General features: G+C 35.4%; 1 protein-coding gene across 1 annotated transcript in view; it reads left to right on the plus strand.

Annotated features, from left to right (window-relative positions):
• Nucleotides 1-26165, plus strand: part of LOC104252946 (connector enhancer of kinase suppressor of ras 2) — a 209188-nt gene that overhangs the window by 160009 nt on the left and 23014 nt on the right. Inside the window, exons 15-18 of the mRNA XM_059824361.1 lie at nucleotides 10038-10072; nucleotides 19854-19902; nucleotides 23520-23568; nucleotides 24957-25132. Of these exons, the coding sequence (XP_059680344.1) occupies nucleotides 10038-10072; nucleotides 19854-19902; nucleotides 23520-23568; nucleotides 24957-25132 (309 nt within the window). The remainder of the gene's footprint in view (nucleotides 1-10037; nucleotides 10073-19853; nucleotides 19903-23519; nucleotides 23569-24956; nucleotides 25133-26165) is intronic.

Below are 26165 nucleotides of genomic sequence, written 5' to 3' on the forward strand. Positions count from 1 at the left end.
AATGGTAGTTGTTGGTTGTGTTCCCAGAGTGAGGCCTGTTGTCACATGATTAATTTTTCATCATCAATACAACCCGTTTAAAGTTCCAAGGCAAAACAAATTTCCTGGTGAAGTTGAGATAAAAGTTGCTGTTTAATTCAGTTAAACCAGAATTTAACACTTGGAGTGTGTTAAGAAATCACCAGATTGAATCGGATCTATTTCCCATCTAGCCTAGCAATGACAAAAGTCGTAACTTCAAGGGAAAGTATAAACAAGCAGATTTTGGGCAACATACGAATCTCACCAAAGCAGTTGATAGTCCTGAAGTAGATACACTTTCAAAAATAAAAATGGCATTTCTCTTCAAGGTTCATGTGCCACATATTCACCATGATTTCGGAACTGAAGTGTCTTGTAAGCAAACAAGTATGGCGTGATACAGTGTCATTTAGCCATTGCTTTATTTTCTAAGCTTACTTACATAAAAACGTACCAAAAAAAAAAAAAAAGGTACTTACTTAACAGTAGTTTAAATTACCAGACACAGGCTTAAGAAGTTTTACAAAATTGGTAATTGCTTAGGTTCACCGCTAGATTAATGCTTTGGAAGGAATGTTGATTTGGAACCTAAAATTAAACAATTAGACTGATTTCATAAGTTGCTGTGAGGATGCAGAGTTACTCTATAACATGGATATTTAGGTAATGTAATATTGGCAGTATGCCCAGGATATAAAATGATGCATAAAGCTACGTTGCAGTAAAATATTACTATCAAGAAACACTGCCCGTTTCAGGGTGTGTTTACAACTCTAATTTAATTGATATGCAATTCTGTGATGCATGTCACAGAATCTGAGGAAAAGTCAATTACAATTAACAAGGCTGTTATAATTAATTATTAATCAATAGAGTATTTCTGAGAACATGACTTCCTGTGTTTACTAATGCTTCACTTCTGAACAACAATGACATTGTTTACCAGATTAAGCCTAAATAGTGAAGGCATATGTAAATATCACAAAAGTATATCCATTATAGCATTGCTGAAATACACTATTGGAATAGACTCTGGGCTTACAAGAATAGAGTTAAACTCTGAATATGTTTTTATTTTGTGTTACCAGAGCTCATGCTGAAGAAAACTAACTTACCAAGTAGGATTCCTGCGCAGTAGACCAGATGTACATGAGAAATTTTTCCTTTTGCATTTTTCCCCATAAAACAAAACACAAAATCTTGAATGGAAAACACTCTCCAACTTGAATGTTCAGGATTTTAAAAAACTCTAGCAGACTGTACATTTTCTGCTACTCAGTTAGATTTTGCACTATGGGAACCAACTTCTGTCTAAAAGGAATATTGAAATTCTTATTCCAGACCCAGTCTGAAAATCCACATGGTGTTCAACTTTGTGGATTTACTGCCTCAGATTTGCAGTGGTTTCTGAAGCTTTGAAATTTAATTTGCTGGTTACTACATTAAATTCTCAAATAAGATAATGAACTTTCATCTGGTTTTACTTGGTGATAAATGTTCTGGGCCTATTATCTACAAAGTAATTGGATATTTTGTTTTGTAGTATCATAAATTAAGAAATTAGATTATAAACTGTTAAGTTTTCTAAATTGTTTGTGAATTAGAATTCAGTGTGTAGAAGGGACTTAATTTTTAATGAATTTTAAGGTAGATTCTTTCATTTCAATATTCCCTACATAGTAAAACAGAAATAATGGCTGCTTTAGGGTAGTCATTCGGAATGTTACAGCAGTAGTCACTTTTTATTTTAAAGATAATTTGAAGCATTATAGTAGTTCAGGGTTAGTCATTGTTTCACAGCACTTGCTTAACTTGCTTTTTATTTTCTTCCTGCTGATCACAGGAAGTTGGTAACGCATCCCTTTTAGCACAGAATGATGTAAATGCTCTTTAACTGTTCTTGGAGCTGCAGAAGGCAGCTTGACAAATGACAAAGTTTAATGGTACATGCTGAGAACTAAAATGTGTGCAAACCCAATGTAGATCTGTTTTTTCTGTAATGCATGCATGCTGGGATGTGCCAGATGTTCCAGACACTTTTTTTGGATGATAGGCAGTCTAAGTGCTACTATGATAAGTACAATAATTAAGATAGTCCGGGAGAATCATACGTATTCAGCTCCATATGACTGAAAGAGGAGTCTTTTATTGCCAATTTTGTAGGAAAAGTGCTCATATTTTATTTCCTCCTTCCTGGTTTTGCAGGAAGAAACAAAACTGTGCTAAGTGTCAAGCATGAGAATTATTTTCTTCAGAGTTCTATTTCCTTTCTGAATTGCTGAATAAATTCTACCTTTGCTTTTTATTTATGTATCTGTAATATGGAAAACATTCCTTCCCCGCCTTGCAGGTATGTTGAGAAATCACTATGAGAATGACTCTGTGGAATCGAGCTGCTCAGAGAAGCTAATATAAGTCTTTCTAGCTTCTGTAGCTTCAAGCTGATTCTGTTCAGTTGTATTGATTGTAAGATAAGATTATTTTGCATTTGTACTGTACCATAACTGTGTACATGAAGGCTTGAGCTGACAAGTATCTAGCTAGTACTGCAAGATGAATCCTTCAGTAGCAATGTCCAATAATATATTTCTTTACATTTCTGTTCAGACATGATTCTCTAAACTACACTCTTCATTAATCTATAAAGAGTTCAAAAGGGAAAAGGCATTTCACAGTACCAAGGAAAATAAAGGGAAATAAACTATGGTTGTCCTTGATGTCTAAAAAAACCAACCCGCCTATTTTGCAGTAAGGAGAAGCAAGAAGGCATTTGGATTTGTCTTGGATTTTAGTTCTGAGCAACTTATTCCATAGAGTAAGTTCTGTTACATGCTGAAAAGTTTTGCCTAGGAGTTCCACTGCACTAAGGAAGTGAAATTACCATTGAATTTGAACTTTTGGTGCCCTTTACACTCTGTCTATAATGCAAAGTAAAAACCGTGTCTAGATTCTCTAAGTTAGACCAAATTTAGCTCATGTATCTGCACAGCGCAGACCAACGTTTGTTTCAGATATACCTTTTCAGATCCGGACGCAACTTAGAAAAATGGTTGAGCTTACTCCTGAAATAATATACTGCATCTGGATCCAAGCATATATGTCCATCTGTGTCTATAGAGCAGTTGTGAAGCTCAGCTGAGGCATGAGCATCTCCATTATTTGTTGTAGACCTGTCTTGGGCTCCAGTCATGCAGTATTTCAGGAGAGGGCCTGGAATTTTGCATTGAACACACTGCAGTGGTTAGGACTGATGTATTTGCACTGGCCTGTGATACCTGCTTCAGCAATTCAAGCATGAGACAGGCTATGTATTATTGCTTGCTTCCAAATGTTCAGGCTACCTTGTTTGCTTTGAATTCTTTAAACTGGTAGTTACAATAGGATGCTTTACAGGAAAGCAAATATGAGGCTGTCTTTATCCAAACATACACAATGTTTTCATAAGTAATTTTGCTGTATTAGAGCATATTTAAATTACGCTATTCTGCAGTCTTCAAACAAAGCACCTCAAACTACCAATGAAAGTTAGCAAATGAAGCATTCATTAATCTATTGTATCCTCATGTGTAAACTGGAATTTTTAAAGCATTCTGGAGTCCTTTGACTCCAGAAAGTCACAATAGAGCTAAGATTTATTGTATTGTATTATTTTAGCAAATGAATTTATGGTGTGTTTTTATTATTTCTCCAGGCTACCAAAAAAAATATTTCTGATTTTGTATATGTAGCCTAAAGATAAATTTAACAGCCATTTGGATTGACATGATTCAGCATTTGTTAATAAATACTAGCTGCAACTGATATTATTGCTACCATAATTGCAATATTTATCATCCAGAAGAATGTACCAAATGCAAATATGCAAACTCATCTTCCTTGTAATACAAATATCATCTCCTGCTGTTTCTGACAAAAGGATCAGTATGCGGAAGCCAGCTGTAGTACTCTGAAGACTCTCCTCTGAGTCTTCCTCTCTACTCACAGGCTCAGGCCTTGGTCCCTGTCCTTTCCCTCTTCACCTTCTCAGCAGGCTTCCTACCTTCCCCAGCAAGAGAACGAGGATGGGGTTTTGGAGGATGAGAGAAAGCATTGCATGGCAGAAAAGGAGGTCAGTCCTGTATAGGGCAGGGTCACGGGTAGCTTGTACCTAGAGGAACAGGGAAAGTGAGAAAAAGGCAGGGGAAGGAACTGACTGTCTTTTTCCCCGCCCTGTGTAACTTCTTGAGCTACACTAGATCCTTTCAACTTCAGCCACTTGCCATCTTCCACTTCCCTTCCCCATGGAATTCTGTGCAGCAAACTCACTGCTGAATAAAGGGCTGCATGTTGGCTGTTCCTAACTTCTCAGCAGGAAAATGTTTGTGCTTCATGACAGTAGAAACTTGCAGTTCAGAAATACGTTCCATCTAACAGCATAATTTCATGTGATTGGATTTCCAACTGTATTAGGGCTCCGAGCGCTTTTTTCCCTCAGGAAGAACTGCATTGTGTTTTTCATGTGAAATCTGTGAAACTTCACTGTACCTTTTATTAAATGGCATTGAATTCTACCTTGTAATTTTTCTGTAATGAAATAAAATTCTGTTCTCTAAACTTTAGTGGATACTTCAAGTGAATGTCCACTTCACTTGCTATACATCTTGTATAAAATTAAGATTGCTAGTATACAACATGGGATGATTGCTCATTCCATAAAACTCTGTAGTTCTAGTTAGTTTATTGCAACAAAATCTGGTGTCTGTTCCAGAAAAACAGAGTTTTGGAGAACACAAATATATGTACAAGTTAATGTGCTGTTTTAATTTGACAAAAATCCCCCACAACCACCCATTTATTTGGAATGCAGTATTTATTCTTAGTTTTTGAAGAAAAGAAGGACTTTTTTGTTGGGTTTTTTGGGGAGGGTGTGTGGATATTTTTGTTTCTTTTTTACACCTTTGTTCACATTAAACTTCCCTTAAATTTATTTAATTTCACTTGAATTCAAAGAGTGGATTTATGAGGACAAAGGTAGGCTTTGGTCAACATAAATACAGTTTATCCATTGCTGTGATTTGTCCTTTTGGACTATTTTTTGCTTTACTACATGAGATAAATTTTGTTAGTCACAGGGCAGTCTTCCTTTAGATATTCTTTTAGAATATTTTTTTTGACCTCATGTATAATGTGGAATAGCTTCTCTGTTGGGTGTAAGATTTTTTCAAAAAATGGAACTTCCATTCTGGTAAAAATTTTGCTGCTTTCTCTGTTACCTGCTGTGAGCTGACATAATGATCATAATATATCACATAATTAAAAATTCTGAGTGGATATTTTTCTTCTGTCTTTAGTTAATTTTCTCACCTGTCATCTTGGTTTTTTCAGCATAAAAATTGAGTACCTCTGAACTGTACATGGAGGTAGCTTGCATGAGATTATTTCCTGTCTCTATTATCTCTGTCCTCAACAAGAGTGAGTGGAAGAAAAACCTCAAAGGCTGCTTTCATTTTTAGCTGAGCATAATAATTTTGCAAGTGTATTCAATGGGTTAAGCATCAGCTCACTGAGCTAGAGAGATAAGTAAAGCCCCTGGCAACAAGGCTACTGGTTCGCTTTTAAACAAACATAATGTAAAGAAATGCTTAGGATAATGAATATCTGAGTTAAGGAAGCAAGAGAAGAAATCATTTTTGTAGGGAATTCAATATCTGAGTATAGAAGAATAGAAGAACAGTATTTTATTATAAAGGTAAAAGAACCTTTTTTGCATCTGAATAAATTACGTATCTAGCTGAAATGAATATATTACATTTGACCATTGAGATTAGTAACTCTCATTATCAAACTACTCTAGTCTCATTGCCAACTATTCCAGTCTCTTCCACTAGTAAAAAACAAATAAGCAATGACTTTTGAATGTTTTCACACTATCTCTGCAGTTCAGGGTTCTTTTATTTTCTCTGATTTATGTGGTTTCTTTACTACTTAAGAGAAAATATTTCTTTTCATTATGAAATCCTCATTCAAGGAAACAATATTTTCGTTATCAGTTATTTACAGAAATTTCAGGATAAATAGGTGTTTCTACAGGATTTGCTTCAGGAGAGGATCATCAGATCTGCTTGTTAGATGGTATAGGCCTTATTGTCCTTTCATTTCTACTTGTGTAAGTCAGAAGTAGATCCACTAAAATCCCTAGAGGTACATAAATGTGAAGCTGACTCTAAAGAAGGCTGATAGGTGCCACTGACCTGAATTTCACAGGATTTGTGCTTTATAGTCTGTGACAGCATGACAAGACTTGTGCTTCCTGAGCCTCCAACATGTCTACTAGTCATGAAAGTGGCCTTTTAGTAAGATGAAGTAAAGTTTTAGTTTGGGAGCTAGGATAAGGCAATTTGTTCTCCAAATACCAGGAACATTACACTGTTAAGAAGCAACTGCTCAAAAAAATTACATATATAAGATTGCTGAAATTGCAGATAGTAGTCTACCTCATATAAGTCATTATCAGTATTGTATCTCTGCATGTAATTACAATTACACAAGGAAGTTAATTATAGCTATATGTACACATGTACAGAAATGCCAGTGTGTGGTTTTTTCCATGTGTGCTATCAGAAATCCTTTTATAAAATTGGCATTTCAAGCTAGCAACTAGATTGTACTCCAGTGATAGCTGCTTTGGGGATAAAAATTCAATCAAAAGGTCATACATATGTGTAGGTACATAAATCTGTAATAATCCCTACTGTCCATTTATGACCTTAAAAGGTCATAAATATGTTTTATATTGCTAGCATTGTAATTATATTTAAAACAAATATCTTTCAAGTACTCATATCAACTATTTTCTCCCTCTCTGTATTTATACAGATATTCTTCTTTGCTCTTTTCTAAATTGCAGTGACTAATAATCAGTTAAAATTTGCATAATCTATGAGTAGTTGAACAGTTAACTCATATTTTTTCTTTTTCCCCACTATTATAGAGCCATTGTAAAATTTCCCTACTACAGACTATTCTTTATGTAATTAGATTAGATTATTCAATATCTTTGAAAATTAGTGTTCATTAATGCAAAAAATTAGTGGTGTTGAAAGACAGCCCTCTAGAAAAACATGTTTTATTAACAGAAGCACATTTGATTCTAGTATGTCTTTTCAGTCTAATATATGCAAGTTCACAACATCCAAACAATTATTTACAGCTGTACCAATAATGGAATACATCTGCTTGAAAGCAATCTCAGAACCACGATCCAAGGTGGTCACTCGTGATATAGGCATTCTTTGTGCATTTTTTGGAAGGAAATAAGTAACTGGGCTAGTTCGGTAGTGGTAGTGAAAATTTGTAATACGGGTGATGAAGAGAAGACAGCCAGCACAGTATGAACAAGGAGGATTATTTTAGCTTTGTCAGGGAAGAGAGTGTGAGATGAGTCCCATTGGGGAAAGAAAGTGAATAAACCCTGATTTGGAAAACACTTTGCTTTTAGTTTGGGAGCAGTTTTAGAAAACAAAAGCCTCTACTAATTAGATAATATAATAATAATATAATAATATTATAATATATAATAGAAATAATAGAATGGGAAAGACTTGAACTGACTAAACTATTTTTCACACTTTTAGTTGCTAAAATTAGTAACACTAGAAGGCAGAGGGATATGAGAAAAGCTTTGAGCCTTCTAGTATGAATAAATTTTATTTTTGTAACAGTATCATGGTAGTGCTGTGAAAGTTCTTTTACTTGGCTGGCCACATAATATTTTATTAGGCTGTCCACAGTATTCTCGGGGATGATCAGACTGGTTCATTTATATTTAATAGTACATTAGCAGCAGCAGAAATCTGACATTTATTATGCAGGATTTTACTGAAGCTCTTCAAACAGATACTTTGCTGTAGATGTATGCTGTTATGTCTTACAGTCTGCTTCAAGAAAACATGAATATTTCTAGATTGTATATTTTAGTTTTTGTAGGTACTTTAGACTAGATTTCAGTGTACTTTAAGGAGGATTAAGTTGTTCATAGCACTCAGAAAGCCTGTTACCGTTTTGTGTACTCAATTACTCAGTGGGGAACTCCTACCTTTGCCTGGTTTCAGCATGGTATGTAGGAGAACTCCCTGCTTTAAGTGTAAGGGCACCATTTCATTACTTTTAGTCAGTTAAGATAATCTTACTTGAATGGTAACCATCTTTGATACTCACATTTGCTAGGATATGTTAACTGAATCAGTTACCAGAACAAGTAAAAGGCCAATTTTTTAGTAGTGAATAGTATTTAATGCAGTGACAAGAGTTACTTGTAAAACATGTAGCATCCTAATTATTGTGGAAGATAAGAGATAGGAGAGCCTATATAAGTGAAAACTTTTAAGTGCGTGCCATTTACATTGTATTGTAGATAGTTTTGCCATGACATATTGTCTGGCTTGAGTGTGGGTTAACTGTGGCAACGTTTTATTCAAAACACAAGCATGTCACAGAATATACTAGCTGCAAAATCAGGAAGAGTGCTTACCAATCTTTAATTTTCAGTCCTATGATCATTACAATGATCATTATGAAACTTCAGGTACTGATTTAGTGATCCACTTTTGACTTTATGTAGGCTGCCAGTACCTTCATATGCTTGATAGTTTGGAAATAAATCTTTGCCATTAATAATCCTACTGTATGTTCACCATGTTCCTGCAGCAGGAGGATGTGAGGAATGCTTTGGATAACAGGAATGCTTAAGAGAAAAGAAGAAAAAGTAGTCGTGTAGACCTACATGGTCCTGCTCTGGGGAAAATGTCTTTCTGAGCTTAGGTTAAATAACTAATCTAATCTTATTAGATGCAAGCAGGTGATGAACAAGACTCCTCAGATTTTTTAATATTACTGTGGTATCATCAATCCCCTTCAAACTTATTAGTTATTGCCAGGATAACTTGAGCACTTAAGGGTTTTTTGCCTGCTTCAAGTGGCAAATCATTTATTATCTATAGTAGAAATGATTCTGTATATGGATACACCAGGGGGATACGTGAAGGAAGGAGGGGGCAAAATGCGTGCTTGTCCCCTGAACATTTTAAAGTTTTCTTAGAGATGCATGCTGTTAGAATATACCTGTGCTGTAGCGCATGTGGTTAAACAGAACCAGCAGACTTCCTGTCTTTCACATGTGCAACATGCATTTCAGTTTTGTAACAGTTCTCTGAAGTCATGTGTGATCAAATATCTTACTGCATGCCTAAAGCAGTGATATTAAAACACAAACATTACACTTCAAAAAAATAATCTGTTTCCTATTTGGTTATTCAGAAAGCATTTACAGTAAAAGATTTTTCAGGTACGAATTTCTGCGTTTATAAACAAATAGGCATTAATTTTAAAACATACATTTTTGTAATTTCAAGATGAGAAACTGTATTTTAGCTGTGGGAAAACTTCTCCATCATAAAGCTTGGTTTAAAGTAACAAAAACAGTCTGAAGATTTTATTTTTAATCCTGAATCACTTACTACTAAAAGGCGTGTTCATTTCCAAACCTCAGAGGAATAATCAGTGTAGTAAATGAAGTTATGTAAAGCTATGTAAGAATGGTGTTAAAGAAAGCTTTCATTACAGGTTCATCGTTGTTCTTAAAATCCTCTACAGTTCGTTCTTCTGAAATTCTGTATTCTATATTGTAATATTTGTCCTTTACACTTAACGAACTCCCTTTCAAATATTACCATTTTTGCAAACGTTAACATTCTAGCACATTTTTAGCTCTCTCCTTCTTTTAAAGAGCTTTGATCACAATTATACAGCAGCTGAAACTATAAGTGTAGATGCAAGTTGCTTTAAACACGATCTTCACTGTGAAATAACATTTAGTTAGAAATTGAAATAAATTTTCCGTTTCCTTTTTAGAGTTACAGAATGACTGCTGTGGTTTACTTTTGTGCCTTCTTTCGCTGCAGATACCGCTATGTTGAGTGCACCAAGGAAGTATAGTCTCTGGTCATGCTTAATAAATGCTATTTGTTTTTCTTCTACAGAGAGCAGGGGACACAGTCAGTGGAGATACTGAAAGGTAATTAATTACTTCCGTTATTCTGTATTTAAATATATACTAATCTATCTTTGAATTGTATTTACTTCTTTACTTTTAGAAATTTAGTTGCAATATTTGAGGAATGAATTTTCAGGGTTTAGTGAGAAAAGCATTAATATAATTTAGTAAATGTCATAACTTCCATTTGCTAACTACATCAAATATAAATTACAAAGGTGGAAAAAATACTTCAGATGTAAGTTTATTAAAGATTACTGGGGGGAAGATTATACTACTACAAAGTAGCAGATGTTTTCCCCCATCCTTTTTTGATTTTACTTTTGAAATTTAGTATTTCAGAATCACTCTGAGGGGGAAAAGCATAATGCATGTCTAGCATGATTTTTGGAAGTAACAGGCAGAATTTTTCAACGAAGTCTAAATGCTAATTCAGTCTGTACAAAAGTTACTTTTTATATTTGTGGCTCACATTTGATAAACAGTAACAATGGAGACTTCAGTTTGTCCCTTACAATTGAATTTAATCAACTAATTCTAATGAATAAAATAGTGATTTTGTCTTTGTTTCCTTTGCAGTTTATCTGATGAAGTATGTTCATATTCTAGTTGCATCCAATAAGTTATATTAAAAAAAAAAAGTTTGAAATAACAGATACTTCGGTATCATAATTAAGCTTAATTGTAATCTGTTCATACAGATAATTATTCTTTTTTACATCTTTTCATCCTCTATATGGCCTAAACTTCTTTAAGAAGCTAAACCATGAACAGAATATGAAATAATTATATTTAGAGTGCTTTCACCAATCAAAAGGATTTACAATTGATGATGACTTTCTTCAATGGTATAAATACCACTACATTACAGCTAGAAGTCTGAGGTACAACAATATTAGTTGTTCATCGCCAAACACAAGTCACCTCGTGCCGGATTTTTCCGGATTGTCAGCATTTTTACCACTTTATATGTGTATTGAACATCGTAGTTCGTTTCAAAGGCAGTTGTAATGGCAAGAATTTGCTGATGTTCCCTCAGCTGCAGGGTGCTGTGCGTGTTTCAAATGGCATTCAACTAAATTGAGTAGCACTGCTATCACAGGTGAAAGTGAGGTAAAGATGGAGTTTGAAAGACTTTTTCTGAGGTAAAATTCTATTTCATCTTGTAAAAGACAGTCTTGTCTCTCCATTGCTGCCATTGTAGTAGTCTATTACCTCATCATCCATTACCTCAGCTAAATACAGATTCTTATTTTTACAATAAATTAATTATAGTCCCGCTGAGTATGTAGTCCCAATTCAGAGCCAAAGCGGCGTCCATCTTGTATAAGGCAGGGGTTGTATGCAGGGAAAAAGTGTGTCATTCTCAGTCTCTTTTTAAGTAACAATCGGATTTCACCTTTTGCACCTCTTATATTGGAGTTTTCGGAACTTACTGTTTTCTGTCAGTCTTAGGTATTTACTGTTTTCACTTAGTCTCCCAACTCCGTCTGTCATGCCAGCTGCTGGTGTCCTGTTCTTCCCGCACGCTTGTTTCTCCTTACTTTTTGTCACTCCCTTTCCTCACCCTCCTTCATTCCAGTACGGCTGCTCCCTCCTCAGGTCCTTCCTACCTGACTTTCTGCAACAGAAAGAAATCACAGACCCCTCCCAAAGAGAAGTCATACTTCTCACCCCTTTTTTGTCTTCCTTCTTCACACCCAATAGTTTCTTGCAGTGGCAAGGAGTTTTGTTCTCCCGAGAGCAAAGCGTGCCTAATTACTCTGAGTGGATTGCACATGCTCAGTCTGGCAGGGATATTGCCATCCAGGTGGAAGATCCTCGGTGGACAGGACACAAACACAAGTCTCTACTGGACATCTGCCCAGAGATATTTTCCAGGGTCATATGACTTAATCAAATTTCATAGCAAAAGGCTATTCTTTTATATTCTTTTATAGAATGACTCTCCCTTTCCTAATCCTTCTCCACACATTTTAAATTTCAGATCCAAAACGTGTTGAAAAATATTTTAAAAGAGGTAGAATGCTACCTTCTTGTTCCTAATAACCTTCTTTTAAGTGGTTTAAGCAGCTTAAAACAAAAATATTTCAGCTTAAAATCAGCTGAGATAGGCACTGGTAGATTTTCATCGCATATAGGTCGGTTTTGGGCAGGTGAAGACAAACTGTGTGGATAGATTCATGTATGTGGATGAAGTAGCATTATCTTCATTAACTGTACAGTTGCCTATGCAACTACAGAATGTTACTATGAATATCTAGCTTTTTAAACTCTCAAATGAGTAGAATGTAAAGCAAGTCTAGCAGGTTTTTTTTAGCCTTGAGCAGAATAAAAGCTAGGTATTTCTGCATTACACCTCTGGTTTCTTCCAAACTCTTTTGGCACATCTACATCACATATTTGCGCAGGCACTACGCACAGGGCTAGACTTTCACCACCCATGCAGAGCACCCACACCCTTCATTATAAGATACTGGCCATTCACACACTAACTCTGCCCCTGTCTGACCAGTGCAGAAAAATCTGAGCTCTACTTTTAAGCAGTCTTGTGGCTAAAAAAGTAGGGCAGCCGCAGACAAGTTGTGACTCTTCACTTCTGAGCAGGTGTCATGATTTAGGAAATTACACTCTGCAATTGGTGATGGAATTACTAAATGTGTGAGTGTTCTGAGATTTTAGGAAGGTAAGCTAAATTAAATGCTTCCTGAAGCAGCAGCAGCAGCAGATTTGTTTTCCTTTTTATCGGAAACAATTTACCTTGTTTGTTATTGTTTCACAAACGAGAAAGGGGTAATGTGCATCTTACATGTAGTCCCTGCTGCAGCTTTTTTGCAAACAAACATCTGACTATATACTTATTGGGGTTCACTTTGTTCTTTGATCTTCATTTTACTTTAGGAGAATTTTTTTTTCTAGTAATAGGAAACCTTGACATCTGTGGATTTTAGATGTGCGTGCGTAATGTAACCATGACATCATTATGGAGACCTTGGGTTTGAAGATCTTACTCTGCTTAGCTAACCATGCAGGCCTGCAAGGGAAAGAAAAGCAGAAAAGAATTGCATCATTCATCCATTGCACAACTGCTAGTTGAATAAACAGTTTTCATGACTATTTACACTTCGTTTCCATGTGAAAATGCTGCTCACGTTCTTTTTCATAACACATTTTGTCTTTGTAAATATTAATGCTTAAAAATTGTTTTAATCATGTCCAGAGTGGCGTGCTTTGGAATTTTTTTTTTTTTTAGTTGCTGTTAATGTTGGAGAGGTAAGAAGAGATAAACATTTTGAAAATAACTTTCAGTCTTGACATTGTTTTGTCAGCTTTGCATGTACAGGTACACCTGTATTGCAGTGACTGCAGAACAGTACAGATGCACCTGAGGTAGCTGGCTGATACTTGAAGTATCAAGTAATAGCCTGTAGCATAGTTCTGAGCCAATGTGGAACTGAGAAGGGATTTCAAATCTCACTACAAAATACTCAATAATTAATTCGCAGTGAGAATTTACTTGTCATGACAGCAATACGTTACATAAGCTATGGAGGTTCTAATAACCTAAATATAAATCATGAATCCAGGTAAGATAGTTATAAATGCACTCCTGTGACCAGATAGATAAATCCAAATTGCTACATATGTGTTCTTGTGAACCAGCAATAAGGAAATTTCACATTGTATGTACAATACTTTTCTGCACAAATATATATTTTCTAATATGCAGAAATTTTTTTTTTTTGCTCAAGTTAATTATGGTGGCCTTGACCCTGAGCTGCAACTGGATTGCACTTAAAGTAATTCATCAGAATGTGAGACATGAAGGTTGAAGAGAGCTTTGCATGCCCCTTGCATCTGGAAATTTACATCTCCCAAGTATTTGCCACCTAAAAAAGAGCAGGATGATAGGTGCCATTTTCTAGTTGTTCATAGCTCCTGTGGATCAATGGAGTTGTTACTCAAGCTCTCTGTGTTTCAAATTGCCACATGCTTCTAAATATCCCGGTGGCAGCAAGCACTAACAGTATATTTTCAAATGCAGGCTTCACTGTTGTCCGTAATGTTTGACCAACAGCTTTGAAATTATCTCTTGATCATCTGTGCTGTGTACTTGAGATGCTACATTTATGTAACCTTATGAAACAGGAGCCATGCTACAGAGGAGTAGCAAGAAAATCTCTCAAAATAGTCTGTTTATGGACTCTGCATCAACCTGGACATTCAACATAGGTCCCCAGTCAGAATGCTCAGAGCATGTTGTACCATGATAGAACATGAAATACACTACCCAGTAATTTATACCCAGTTATCCCTGTTCCAGGAGTAAATTCTGACAAATAGTCTCCTTTTTTTACCTACTGGAAACTTTTATAGATTAAGAAATTATTGCAAATTGGAATAGTCAAAAGATAAGTTTGGATTGCTCTGTTTGGTCAAATAAATAAATACAAATCGAAGAAATTATTAGTATCTAAAATTATTGTTTAATCAATGGTAAATATATATTAGCATTTTGTTGGAACTAGAATATTTTTTTTATTACTACTTGTTTATAATCCTATCCATTACTGCCAAAGTAGGGGCTTAAAAATAGTCAACAATATAGGTTGTAATTATTACAGATACCAAAGATGAGGGGAAGGGTAAGTAACCCTCAGAGTAATATTCTTGTTTCTAGACTGTATTTATTCATTGGGATTTATTATCTGTATCCTGTCACCTGTGGAGAAGCCAAAATAATAGCAATCTAATAAGATACATCAGCTTGTTCTGATACAGTTATAACTTTCATTTAGTGATGGATTTAATGACCCTGAAGGTAATAGAAAGAGAATTGGGGTGTTACAATTAAGAGCACTGATAACGTGTAAGAGCCATTCTATTTGATGTTCTTTCTGAGCATTGCTTATGTGATGAAGGGATGCTTAATTTGCATGCAGCTGGTTAAAATCAGTCCTCATTTTCAGTAGCTACTCTAGAAATTTTACAAGCTAAACCACTATTCCTCACCAGAGTTTATGGGACAATTAAAGATGTTTTGTTATCTTTCTATGGTAGAAAATGAAAACATGTTCCTCAAAAGGTAAAGAGGAATGAGTGTCAATGAGTGGAGGTGGTATTCACAGTTGCACTTGTTTAGTGATACTTGTTTCACAAAGAAATAGCAAGTCACTTCTGTTCGCTGTAAGAGGAATTTTTGTATGAACAGAAAATGCAGGAAACTCAGAATTCTGGTGATGCTCTTAAATGGGTATAACTGCTCTGATAGCAAAAGTGCAGAGATGTATGCAGCTACCCTGTTGATTTCATATTCAGTATTTGGTAGGCGACAATTTTCAGCATTCATTAGAAACCTTTTACCAGGTATGTCTTTACATTCTGATTCTTACAGCTTTTATCAAATACCTTAAACTGGAATACAGTACTTCTGCTATCCCCCATACTTCTAGGTTTTTCCATTCTAATTTGTTTTCTAGAGATTCATTATTGCTATTTTCTAATCATACAACACTGTTCCTCATTTGAAATCCTGATTACAAATCTTATCACTAGACTTGTGCTTCATTTGCATGTCCTTTAAGATGCGAGTTGGAAGTTACCACACCTACTTGAGTCCTTTAAATTCTCAGTGTTTTGCTTCTACCTAGGTCAAAGTCATTTCCATCTTTTTTTAGCACATTCTTGTTAACCTTTCTACTTTAGCTCTATATTCAGCATCATCATTCTGATTGAATACTGAGTCAGTATGCTTCTAGTACTGAGATCAGAGATAGATTGTATTTAACCTTGATCTGTGCTTGCTTAGTACCTGTATTCCTCTAATTCTTCTTCCCTTTTTATATTTGTTTCAGTTTGCTTACAACATATAATTTAGTCAAAGCTCTGAAGAATGGATAAGGAGGGAGGCAACCTTTTTATCCCTAGAAATTCCAAGATATAACTCACAGCTAGGCAGAGCATATTAAAACTCAGGATAGACATTGCTGAAGTCCTTTATATTTCTGTCAAATAGGAATACCTCAGAAATCCATTTGAGGAAAATTGTATGATAGGATAAGTATTTTAAAATGAGCTTTATTACAAAATTAAATTTCATTTGAAGTTTTGCAGTTAGTTGCTTAGTGTTTTGCCTTTTTTATGTCATATTATACAATGAATATTTCTGCAAATACGCTGAAATAATTGTTTCATTTGCTTTTTTTTTTAATTGGTATGTTACTCGTAAGTGATGGTTCTCTTTTTCTAGAGTCTGTATTTTGTTTCAAAACCAGTATTATACATGAACAGGAAAAAAGGAGTTTAGTAGAAGATCAACTGTTTTAACTGATTTGAGAAGTATCAGTCCAGGCCATTATAACCGTATCATTGCACATGCCTTCCCCCTCCCCTCCCCTTCATTCTTTTGCCTTTCACTTCTGTAACAACTGTTTTCCTAGAAAGAAAGGTGAGGAATAACTCAATCAAATATGATGCAGAGTATTTCAACCAGAATAGACAACATACTAGAGTTCCCTTATGTCTAAATTAATTGGTTCTGTCACTTTCACACAGATAACTTACTTGTCTAAAGAGAAGAAAAGATCAGTATTTCTTCTGCTGTGATCTGTAGATCTGAATATTTGAGGAATAATTAGATTCGGGGAGGAGTATTTGACAGACAAAATCTTTTAAAAAAACCCAGCTCCTACAGACTCTTGAAAACTGTTCCCAAATAAAAGAAATCAAGCTCACTGTAGATTAGAACACCTATTCCTGACCTTTCATAAGACGCCAACTTTTGAAGAGCTTTCAAAAGCCTGATTGCAGACTGCTTCTGTAACTTTACATTTTTGCTGGTTAAGAGTCTGTGATTACTGTAAGGAGACGCATTACTGTGTTTGCATGGAAGCAAATAAAACTTGACTAAGGACTTTTCAGATAAAAACACAGATGTATTTATTCATATTGTATATTGGCTGAGAGAAAGAATGGAAGCATTGAAACTGACACTTTCCAGATGGGTCAAAGCCATGATTAAAGAAACAGACCAGAAATCAGGGAGGAAATGCCCAGCAGGATTGAAGTGCATTTATGGCATTCTCATGGGCAGACAGAAATGGAGCATTAATGACAAAATCTGCCTTGCAGCGTTTTGGGTGTCTGTCCATTCCTTTACCAAATGTTGTAAGTTGAACTTTTTTGGTTTTCAGTTGTTTCTTTCAATCCTTGTAATCTACAGACAGCTCAGAACTTCTAAGTCTTGCCTATTGACTTTTATGATTTTAATTTTGATGTTATGCATCCCATCTTTTCACTGCAGTCTGGAAATTTCCTGTGACTCAGAGCTGATAGATGCTTTTAACTGACAATGCTGTACTTGTTTCTATTGGTAAATTTGATTTCTCCTAACAATGGAAATCATCAAATGAGAAAATGCCACTTCCTGTCTTGCTGACTTAAACCAGATATTATTATTGTTGTTGTTATTATTATTAATATGACCAGCAGAGTTTGGGAATATGTTAAAAATGTCCACAATCCTTTTATTCCTTTTTAATTTTTCCCTTCAATTCCTTTCCCGTTCTTGCACTCCTTTTCTATTTATACGACATACACAAAAACGTTGATATTTTTAAGATTTTCCCACGTCTCCTTTTTCTTACTTTTGAAAACATGAGGGGAAATTGTGTGTCTAAGAATTTCTCTGCTAGATCAAAGTTGACCCTGATTCAGTGTCCTGTTTCCATCAATGACCAGTACTGTTTGTAATTGTATAAGGAAAGGCCTCTGGTGATGCTTCCCTGCTTTGTTCTCTAGCCTTTAAAGAACTCCAGGAGAAAGCTCAGATATACCATGGTAGTATTTTTGCATTTTAAAGTCTGCCTAAATTTTTGGTATCCATGGCATCCTGTAGCAAAATATTATGGAACTCTGCTGCAGGATGCTGTGAATACCAAAAATTTTAATCATGTGTGTTAAGGAATGAAGGTTCAAAGCAGAAGCAGCTAATTGCTAATTTTATATAACTTATATAGCTCCTTTATTTAAGGAGACATTCACTATTTAGTCCCTATTTACTCTCTTCAGAACACTCCTCAGTTCATAAACCTTCACAGCATTGCCCTCAGGTGCCTTGAGAGACAGTTAGATGAGTTTCTTTTCAGTTTCCCTCTGTCCTCTTTGATGCTAAGGAATCAAAACTGTACAGTATTAAAAATTTTGGAGGACCACTGCTATGTCTGTACCTACCTTTCAGCCTTCTCTATTGTAGTGTTTCAAAAGGATTTAGGAATACAATTGCTACTATGTAGAGACAAACTATTGTATGCACAGTATTTATATGAGAAAGGTATGTGGAACACATCCACTTAACAAGTGCAAAATTCACAAACAGGCCTACTGAACAGGGACTGTCTCCGGCTTTTTCCTTTCCAACCTAAAATGTTTTGCAGTACCATTGTGTCAGAACACTAATCACGCATCCTTAGAAAAGTGAAACTTTGCCTGAACCTTCTCCAGGGATTTAGAACTTCAAACAGCACTCTGCAGTAGCCTTTCTGCAAATTGAGCAGTATGCCAGTATCTCTAATACAGGGATTGATGTTAAAAAGTGTAACGACTAAACTGAAGCAGCGGTTGGAGCCTATATCAAAGTTAGTTTGGGAAAGTTTCCTTGGTGTTCATTTTGTTGCTAAGAGTTTCTGTTTTCTACATCAGGATTGTTTCTGGGCCCACAGAAAATGGTCACCACGCTTCCCTCCAATAGCAACTGTTGTATTCCTTGTTTGCCAGCCAAGAAGATATGTTAGCGTATCAGTACTGCAAAAATATTACTGTTTTTCTAATGATCTAAATTTTCTAGTTAACTGTTAAATAGCTGTGGTCTTTATGGATTTCCTGTTTTTAAGTGCTTCCAGAATATGAAAGAGGAGGTGGTGGGGAAAGAGCAGAACAAAAGAAGATATTAGACTTCCTCTGTACCTGGCAAACATTTCTGACAGTCATGTCAAATTTGGCCTGATAGTTACGTAATTATTAATGTCTGGGTGTTTATACACATGCTGACATGTTGCTGAAGTTAAGATACCCAAAAAGTAACTCAAAGGGAGACACATACTACGCAATTTGGGTTGTCCTTGATTTGATTCTGTAATGACGTGGGAAGGAACCAACTTTGCAAAATATAGAACAGGTATGAGTCTTTCCTAAAGGTCAGAATATCGGTTCTAATACATACCTGCAAGCTGTTACATTTTAAAATGCAAATTACTCTTAAAACTGCTAAATTATTTATTTGTATGTGTACCTTTTTCCTGTTTAAAAATACTTATTCTATCCCATTTTAGTCTGGACACTAGGAGTCACCTATACCTGTGTTAAATGTTGTTGCTGCTGAAAGAAATGCACAAATAAGAGTTAGCCCTGCAACAAAGAACCAATGATTTACATCTCCTAAGACTCTAGTCCCTAGGAGGGAGGAATTGTGTGGGTTGCTTTTGAATCTTAGCTGATCAGGGTTGAGTATTAGGCCAGTGATTGAATCAGAACTAGATATTCTCAGACGATTTACATGTTCTTAAGACAGAATATTAAGAATGGGTTTGCGTTTCTTAATAACATTAGCACCCTTCATTGAAACCAGTGGTTAAATTCCCAAAGGGCCTGCCCTTTTAAGTGCTACATTTTAAATACCTTTGAAACATGATTACATCTGTAAGTATACATTTGGAAATGCATAGAGTGTGTGTGTATATGCACTACTTATTCCGATTATTTTTTTTCTGTAGTTATTTGATATCTTTCTTCCTCTCTGTCCTAGATATGCAAGTTCTGCCGTTGACCGTCAAGGAAGCACATCCATGAGGAAGGTAATGATTTGTAAATGTACTGTAAAAAACAAAAAGATCCCCAACAGTTGAATTCATTGTCATGCTTTTAAAAGATACTTAAGATATCACAAACCTTGAAATCTGTCTATATTATGAAACATCTGAAAATAAAAAGCTGGCAAATTTCCACACTCAGAAAATTGGCTACTGCAATCACAGCAGGTCAGTGTGTATGCAGTACTGTTAGTTAAGTTCAGTAGGAACCTTAATATGTGTTCTAAGGTATATACTCGTTTTGGGAGGAGAATCACAGAAAATGTCTAGGTCGGAAGGGACCTCTGGCGGGAAGGTTGCCCTGAAAGTAAAGAAAACTTTAAAAACTTAAAATATTTAAATAGTATGAGTACTATGATAGGAAGATATGGGATTAAGATTCTCAAAGATTTTTGTGGTACCAGTTTTGAAGGTCTTCAATGGAAAATATCTAGACGTTATTTTATTATTTAGTATTTTGCAAATACTTCATGCAAAGGACAAACAACAGAAACTTCATTTATAGAATGCCTATTTCTTCATTTCAACTTAGCACTTTCTTCATTAAGTAGGTGCTAAATAACTTTTGAAAGTTGCCAGATGTCGTTCTGCCTCCCACATCTTTACAAAGTGAGGCTAAAGACCAGTGACAGTAGCGGAAGGTGTATGACTAAATTTTCTGCAGTTTGTGAAAACACGCAGTTGTGTTTATTGACATGCTACCCCCGTCTTCCCACCCCTACCTTGCCTGCTGCCTGCACTGGAAAACACTCGGACCTGTGGCTGTTCTCCGGGCTCCTGGTACTGCAAATAATCTCATGCCCATAATCTGAGGAAATCAGCATTATGTGCCTATGATTTGTGTACTTTGCTAGCGAATGCACTGATGGCTGTGTTTGGAACTTGTTAATGATTTTCTTTAAGAACTCCGAAGGTTCAGAATAGCAGAGGTACATGCAACCAGGTTTGCATTAGTAGGCTTGGTTCCCTTCACCCTGACGGGTAACTGAATCTCTAGTCTCCAGGGCGTTTTTTAAACATAGGATAACTTTTCATTTGGTGATTCTGTGACAGCACTCCTACTACTACACTGTGATTATTTTGAGGTCTCATTAATTTAGCTTGATGTAACACAGATTCAATTCTATCACTTTTTTTTTCCATGGTGGTGTTCTTGTTGAGTTGGGGTGGGAGGGTGTGTGTTTTGTTTTAACATTCTACTTTGTGTTGTGGTTTTGAGATGAGAACTTAAATGCTGACGACCACAGTATGTTCTCATATCATCTATCTGTTTCCCATAGCAACTCTGAGTCATTTTGAAGTTGCAAGTTCTGTTTTCCTACAGTGTTTACCACAAAGTTAATTATGTAGTGTTTCCTTTATCTCTCAGAATATGAAGCTTGAATTTTGTAAGTTAGCAGTGGTAATTAAGTACTGATTCCCAAGGTATTGCAAACCTTTCACTTTCTCTAGTTTTCTTGCTTTGAATACATTGTATGTGTGCCTAAACAAAGCACAGTAAGACTAATTAACTTTTGTTTTTAGAAGAGCTAATATTTTCAGCTCTCCTTGATTTGTTGTGTTTGTATTTTCATTATTTTTAAAACTTTTATATTGAATGATGCATACCAGTTTCTGGTGAGTATCCTAATGCATATATCCTCTGGTTTTTCCATTGTTTTTGCATTTCTTTAAATTTAATCACAAATGAAAACTGTAATTTAATTATAGGGTTTTATTTCATCATTATATTTTTTAGCCTAAATTGTGGACAAATTTGGTGATCTCTTTTTCAGAAACAGATGCCTGCTCTGTCCTAATGCATTTTTATACAGAAAGAGGAACCCTGAACAGATTGTTTCAGCCACAGTCACCACAGAACTCCAGTTGACACAATATGACTGACTGTACGAGTGCTGCTGCTGTGGCTTACAAGACATCAATTAAAAAAAACAATGTTGCTGTGCATCTTTAATACATTCTCATAGACTTACTTTTGTTTTTTCGTTTTCTGACTGTTTTTTACTATGTTTCCTATATAGCACAGGAGTAAGCATTAATCTTTGTCTTCTCTAGTGCTCAAAACAGAGAGATAAATTTGCAGCTATCAAGTAAATGGAGAATATGTACTGTTTTACAGTGATACAACGCATATACCTTTCCAGAGCTTGTGCCCCATCAGAATTACAATATTTTTGTGAAGCATTCATATACTGTGACAGACTGGGAGAACAGTCTGAGATAAACAGAACACAGAAAGCTGGTGTCCTCTGAGCCGGCTCTCTCAGAAGTCAAGCATTGCTGATTTCTGCAAGTCACTAGAAAATGTTCATGCTGTTCAACACTGTCCACTGGCTAAATTGCAGAGGGGTTACAGATAGGTCTGTGCATGTGCGAAACAACTCCCCCCTCCTCCACTTTTTTTTTAAAAATAAAACTTTGCTTCTCCCCTCTCCAATAGTTGGAGTCCTATTTGCTTTTCTATAGTGCTTAAGCTGTGATCCTTCATTATCCTAAATATTAATTTAATTTTTTAAATTTTAATTATAATCCTTGGTTATTTTAGATTTTAATACTGTGACATTTAAAGGCTTATTTAATACGTTATACCACAGTTGTTAATAAGGACTTTTGTAGCATGTGTTTGCTTTTTGACTGCATGGTGAGGAGCTGCCGTAAGGTAGGGTAAGCAGTGAGATGATTTCTGGGAGGAGATAATTATCTATAGTCATACCACTGGGTAAGGTAGCATGGAGATACCCCCGTCAGTGACTGAGGAGCCCTTCTTCTAGGCCCTCTACTGAGCTGAGTGTTACCTGTCACAAAGGAAAAATGAAGAAGATTAAAAAGATGGCCCTTTCTATGCTACCCTTTGCCTGGATCTGCTGGTTTATCACGTGCTGAATATCTGCTGGTTTTTCTGCTGCTAATGGCAGCATCAGTTACCAATCAGGCAGCTACTTCGTTGTGTTGACCTGTAATTTTTCCCCTAGCATTTACATACAGCAATTACATTAAATCCTTACCATCTTTTGAGTAGAATCCCTGTTTTTAAAAAGTTTAAATAATGAGATGCTTTTAGGTTTTTCTTAAGAATCTGTCACCATTTGCTAATGCAGCCGCAAAAGTTTCTTTTTTTCTTCTCAGAGGTTTCCTATGGTTGGAAACAATTAAAGAACGTGACTTCAACATGTCATTGAACACATGACTTTACACATTAACTATATAATGTTTGTGGGCGATATTTATTTTTGAATGAATATTTGTATAACTATCTCATTTATATTTACAATAAACTTCAAGTATCATTCATTTTATTAGGTCATTCATATGAGTTTATATCCTTAGTTTTCAAACTACTGCATAACCATTCATGGAAAGAATCCTTAATGATTTGATTGCAATTGTAATTCATAACTGGAAAAAAAGGGATGTTAATTTGCAGATTTAGCACTGTATTGTTTTCTTTATGATTTTATAACAGTAGTAAGAGAAAAATGACAAAAATGAGATCCTATGATAACTAGCCCTAAGATAGCCATGGACACGGTAGTGAATACCAGTTATTTCATGTTACTACTGTTACTTGCATTGGTTTTTCATATTTTTTTTTTTTCTTACAGTCATTCCATTACGCTTCCCTCAGGGTAAAAAGCAGAAAATGGTCAAAAGGTAACGTATTTGAGTTAACATTTTGAAAGTAGAAAATGAGACGTCTTCTCTGATAATAAATTATCTGGATCAAATGCCAAAGTTCAACTTAATTAAATTATTTCTAAATTTGATAGTAAACACCAAAGTAAAAGACCAAATTAAAATACCAAATAAATGTGTTATAATATTGCTAGACTCGGTGACAAAATTTCCTCTGACTTGAGTAGAAGAAAGGTAGTATCTGTACTTTTTGCCATTTCCTTCTGCTCTGTTTCTTTATCTATTCATAGCCTATTTGAGACTGTTAAAACAATGAACATATGAAAAATCGTTACAGCATAATAAATTCATATGAAAATATAAAGCCAGTGAGATCTTTTTATTCTGTTTGTTGGTTTAGTCTCCTTTCTATGAAAATTTTCCTTTTATTGTACTCTAAGTTTTTAAAATTTCTAAACCTGACCAGGACATAGCACAGTATCTTATTCTAAAAAGGGCAAAGTGTTAAGAACTTGGTTGTGGAATGTTGCAGAACAAAGGGTGATGTTTTGATGTTATCTAAATTTCTTCACTGTTTCACAGCTGTAGGACAAATATAATTCTTGTAGCAATATAAACTTGATTTTTCACAGAAAAATGTCTAATATTTTAAGGAAATTTCCTACAGAGTCTTCTTCAGGAAAAATGATACCATAATTGGAGAAAAAAACCCTGTTCTTATTGATATTTACAAGGCACACTAAATTTTTTAACCCTTTCAATTAGGATGTATTGAAATAACAATGACAACAAAACCACTTTTCCTGGTGCTGTGCCTTTAAACAGCATGCAGTAAAGTTAAAATATTGTTGTTCAGTTCAATTCAGGATAGAAGAAAAGCAAGCATGTGCATTTTTACGGAAGTGGATGATCTTTCTTTGTTATTGACTGTAAGTTGACTATAAAAATTGAGTTGTTAAATTCCCGGAATTTGACAGGCCTTCTATTACTAAAACTAGTAACAGAAGGTAGACAGAAGTAGTGTTTACATCTGTATACAGATTATGTCATACTCTGAGTTTCAGATTGAGGGCTAAATGAATACAGTTTTACTTTGGAATGATGATGCCCATCTTAATCAGATAAAAATGCAGCCCTAAGAGGAATGAACCCTCTAGAGATTAAATAAACCATTACTTAAATCACGTTCTTTTTATTTTGTATTGATGCTGAAAGCAAAATTGCAGTGCATTGTCAAATTTGGAAATTGTTCATTCAGTCTCCTCTCCCTGAAGCTGGAGAGGATTAGGCTTGAAGGATTTTGAATTGAATCATCATTAAAAATTAGTAGTGTGTTTATATTGAGAAGAATAGTTCTTTCACTCTTTCAGTCAGTGAGATGTCTCACACTGTTGTCACGTTCTCAGGGAGCTCTCTAACGAGTGGGAGCAGAAGACGGATTTCCTGCAAAGACTTGGGGCACGGAGATTGTGAAGGCTGGCTATGGAAGAAAAAAGACGCCAAAGGTTATTTCACACAGAAATGGAAAAAGTACTGGTTTATTCTGAAGGATTCGTCCTTGTACTGGTACACAAACCAGAACGTAAGTGTACTCTATGTTTGGAGAAAGCCAAAATTAAACCTTAAGTTTTATAATTCTTTTCAATAAAGTCTATTTTTACTACATGGTAGGATATGTTAGTGAACTGCCACTTCAATTGCCAGGTCTGAGTCGCTCTAGCTGGAAATATTTCAATTGAAATTACTTTTTAAAGTCTCCAAAGTCCATGTCCAAGCTTAACAAAATAGCAGATGTTTGTGGCACTTGTAAAGAATGTCAGTAGTTGATGATGTCAGTATATGTCAGTAGTTAATATTTTTCCACAGACATTATTTATTTGGACTAACACAGTGTTCACACACAGCTCTTCTCAATTTCAGTTGTGTGGGGAGATGTATACAGTGTAACCACTCATGTTAGTTAGGCATTATGTGAAGCAGATGTGAAAATCTGAATTTGTAGATCTCTTTATCTGGAAGTTATTCTTCTATAGATGTTCCTCTTGCTTTTTGCTGAATCAGTCTCGAGTTTGCAGTTTCTCATGTGTAAAACGCTGTTCTTGGCAAAATGTTATTGAAAACCACTGGGCCTACACTTGTGCAATCTGCATATACGTAGGAAAAATAATGGAGGGGAGAAGCCAAAAATCATTAGACTGCTGTTCTTCCATTTGTATGCACTGAGCCTGATCTAACCTGTCTGCGTACAGCCTGCTTTGATTACTGATATTTTAGCACATATTTTCCATTTCCTTCAAGAGAACAATTTTACTAGCATAATTGTCCTCAGTTGTAGTATTTTCTTGTCAGCCCAAAACAGTATTGTTTCAGGCTGTGGATGATAAAGGCCTTCAGGTTTTGCGTCGTAGGTTTTGTTCGTTTGACATTGTTACATGCAAGGTGGTAGTCATTATGTGTCCCACTGATTTTCAGTCTGTTGTTTACAGCCAAGCCATAATTCATAGTAAACTTCCTAACACTTTTCAAAAATCTGACTGGTGTTAATATGTCTCCTTGCTTTTCCTGGTAATTTACTTCAAAAGAAGAAAAAAGGGACGAGATGCTTTCTAGTTATT

This window comes from Gavia stellata, chromosome 14 (assembly GCF_030936135.1).
Source record: "Gavia stellata isolate bGavSte3 chromosome 14, bGavSte3.hap2, whole genome shotgun sequence".
NCBI lineage: Eukaryota > Metazoa > Chordata > Aves > Gaviiformes > Gaviidae > Gavia > Gavia stellata.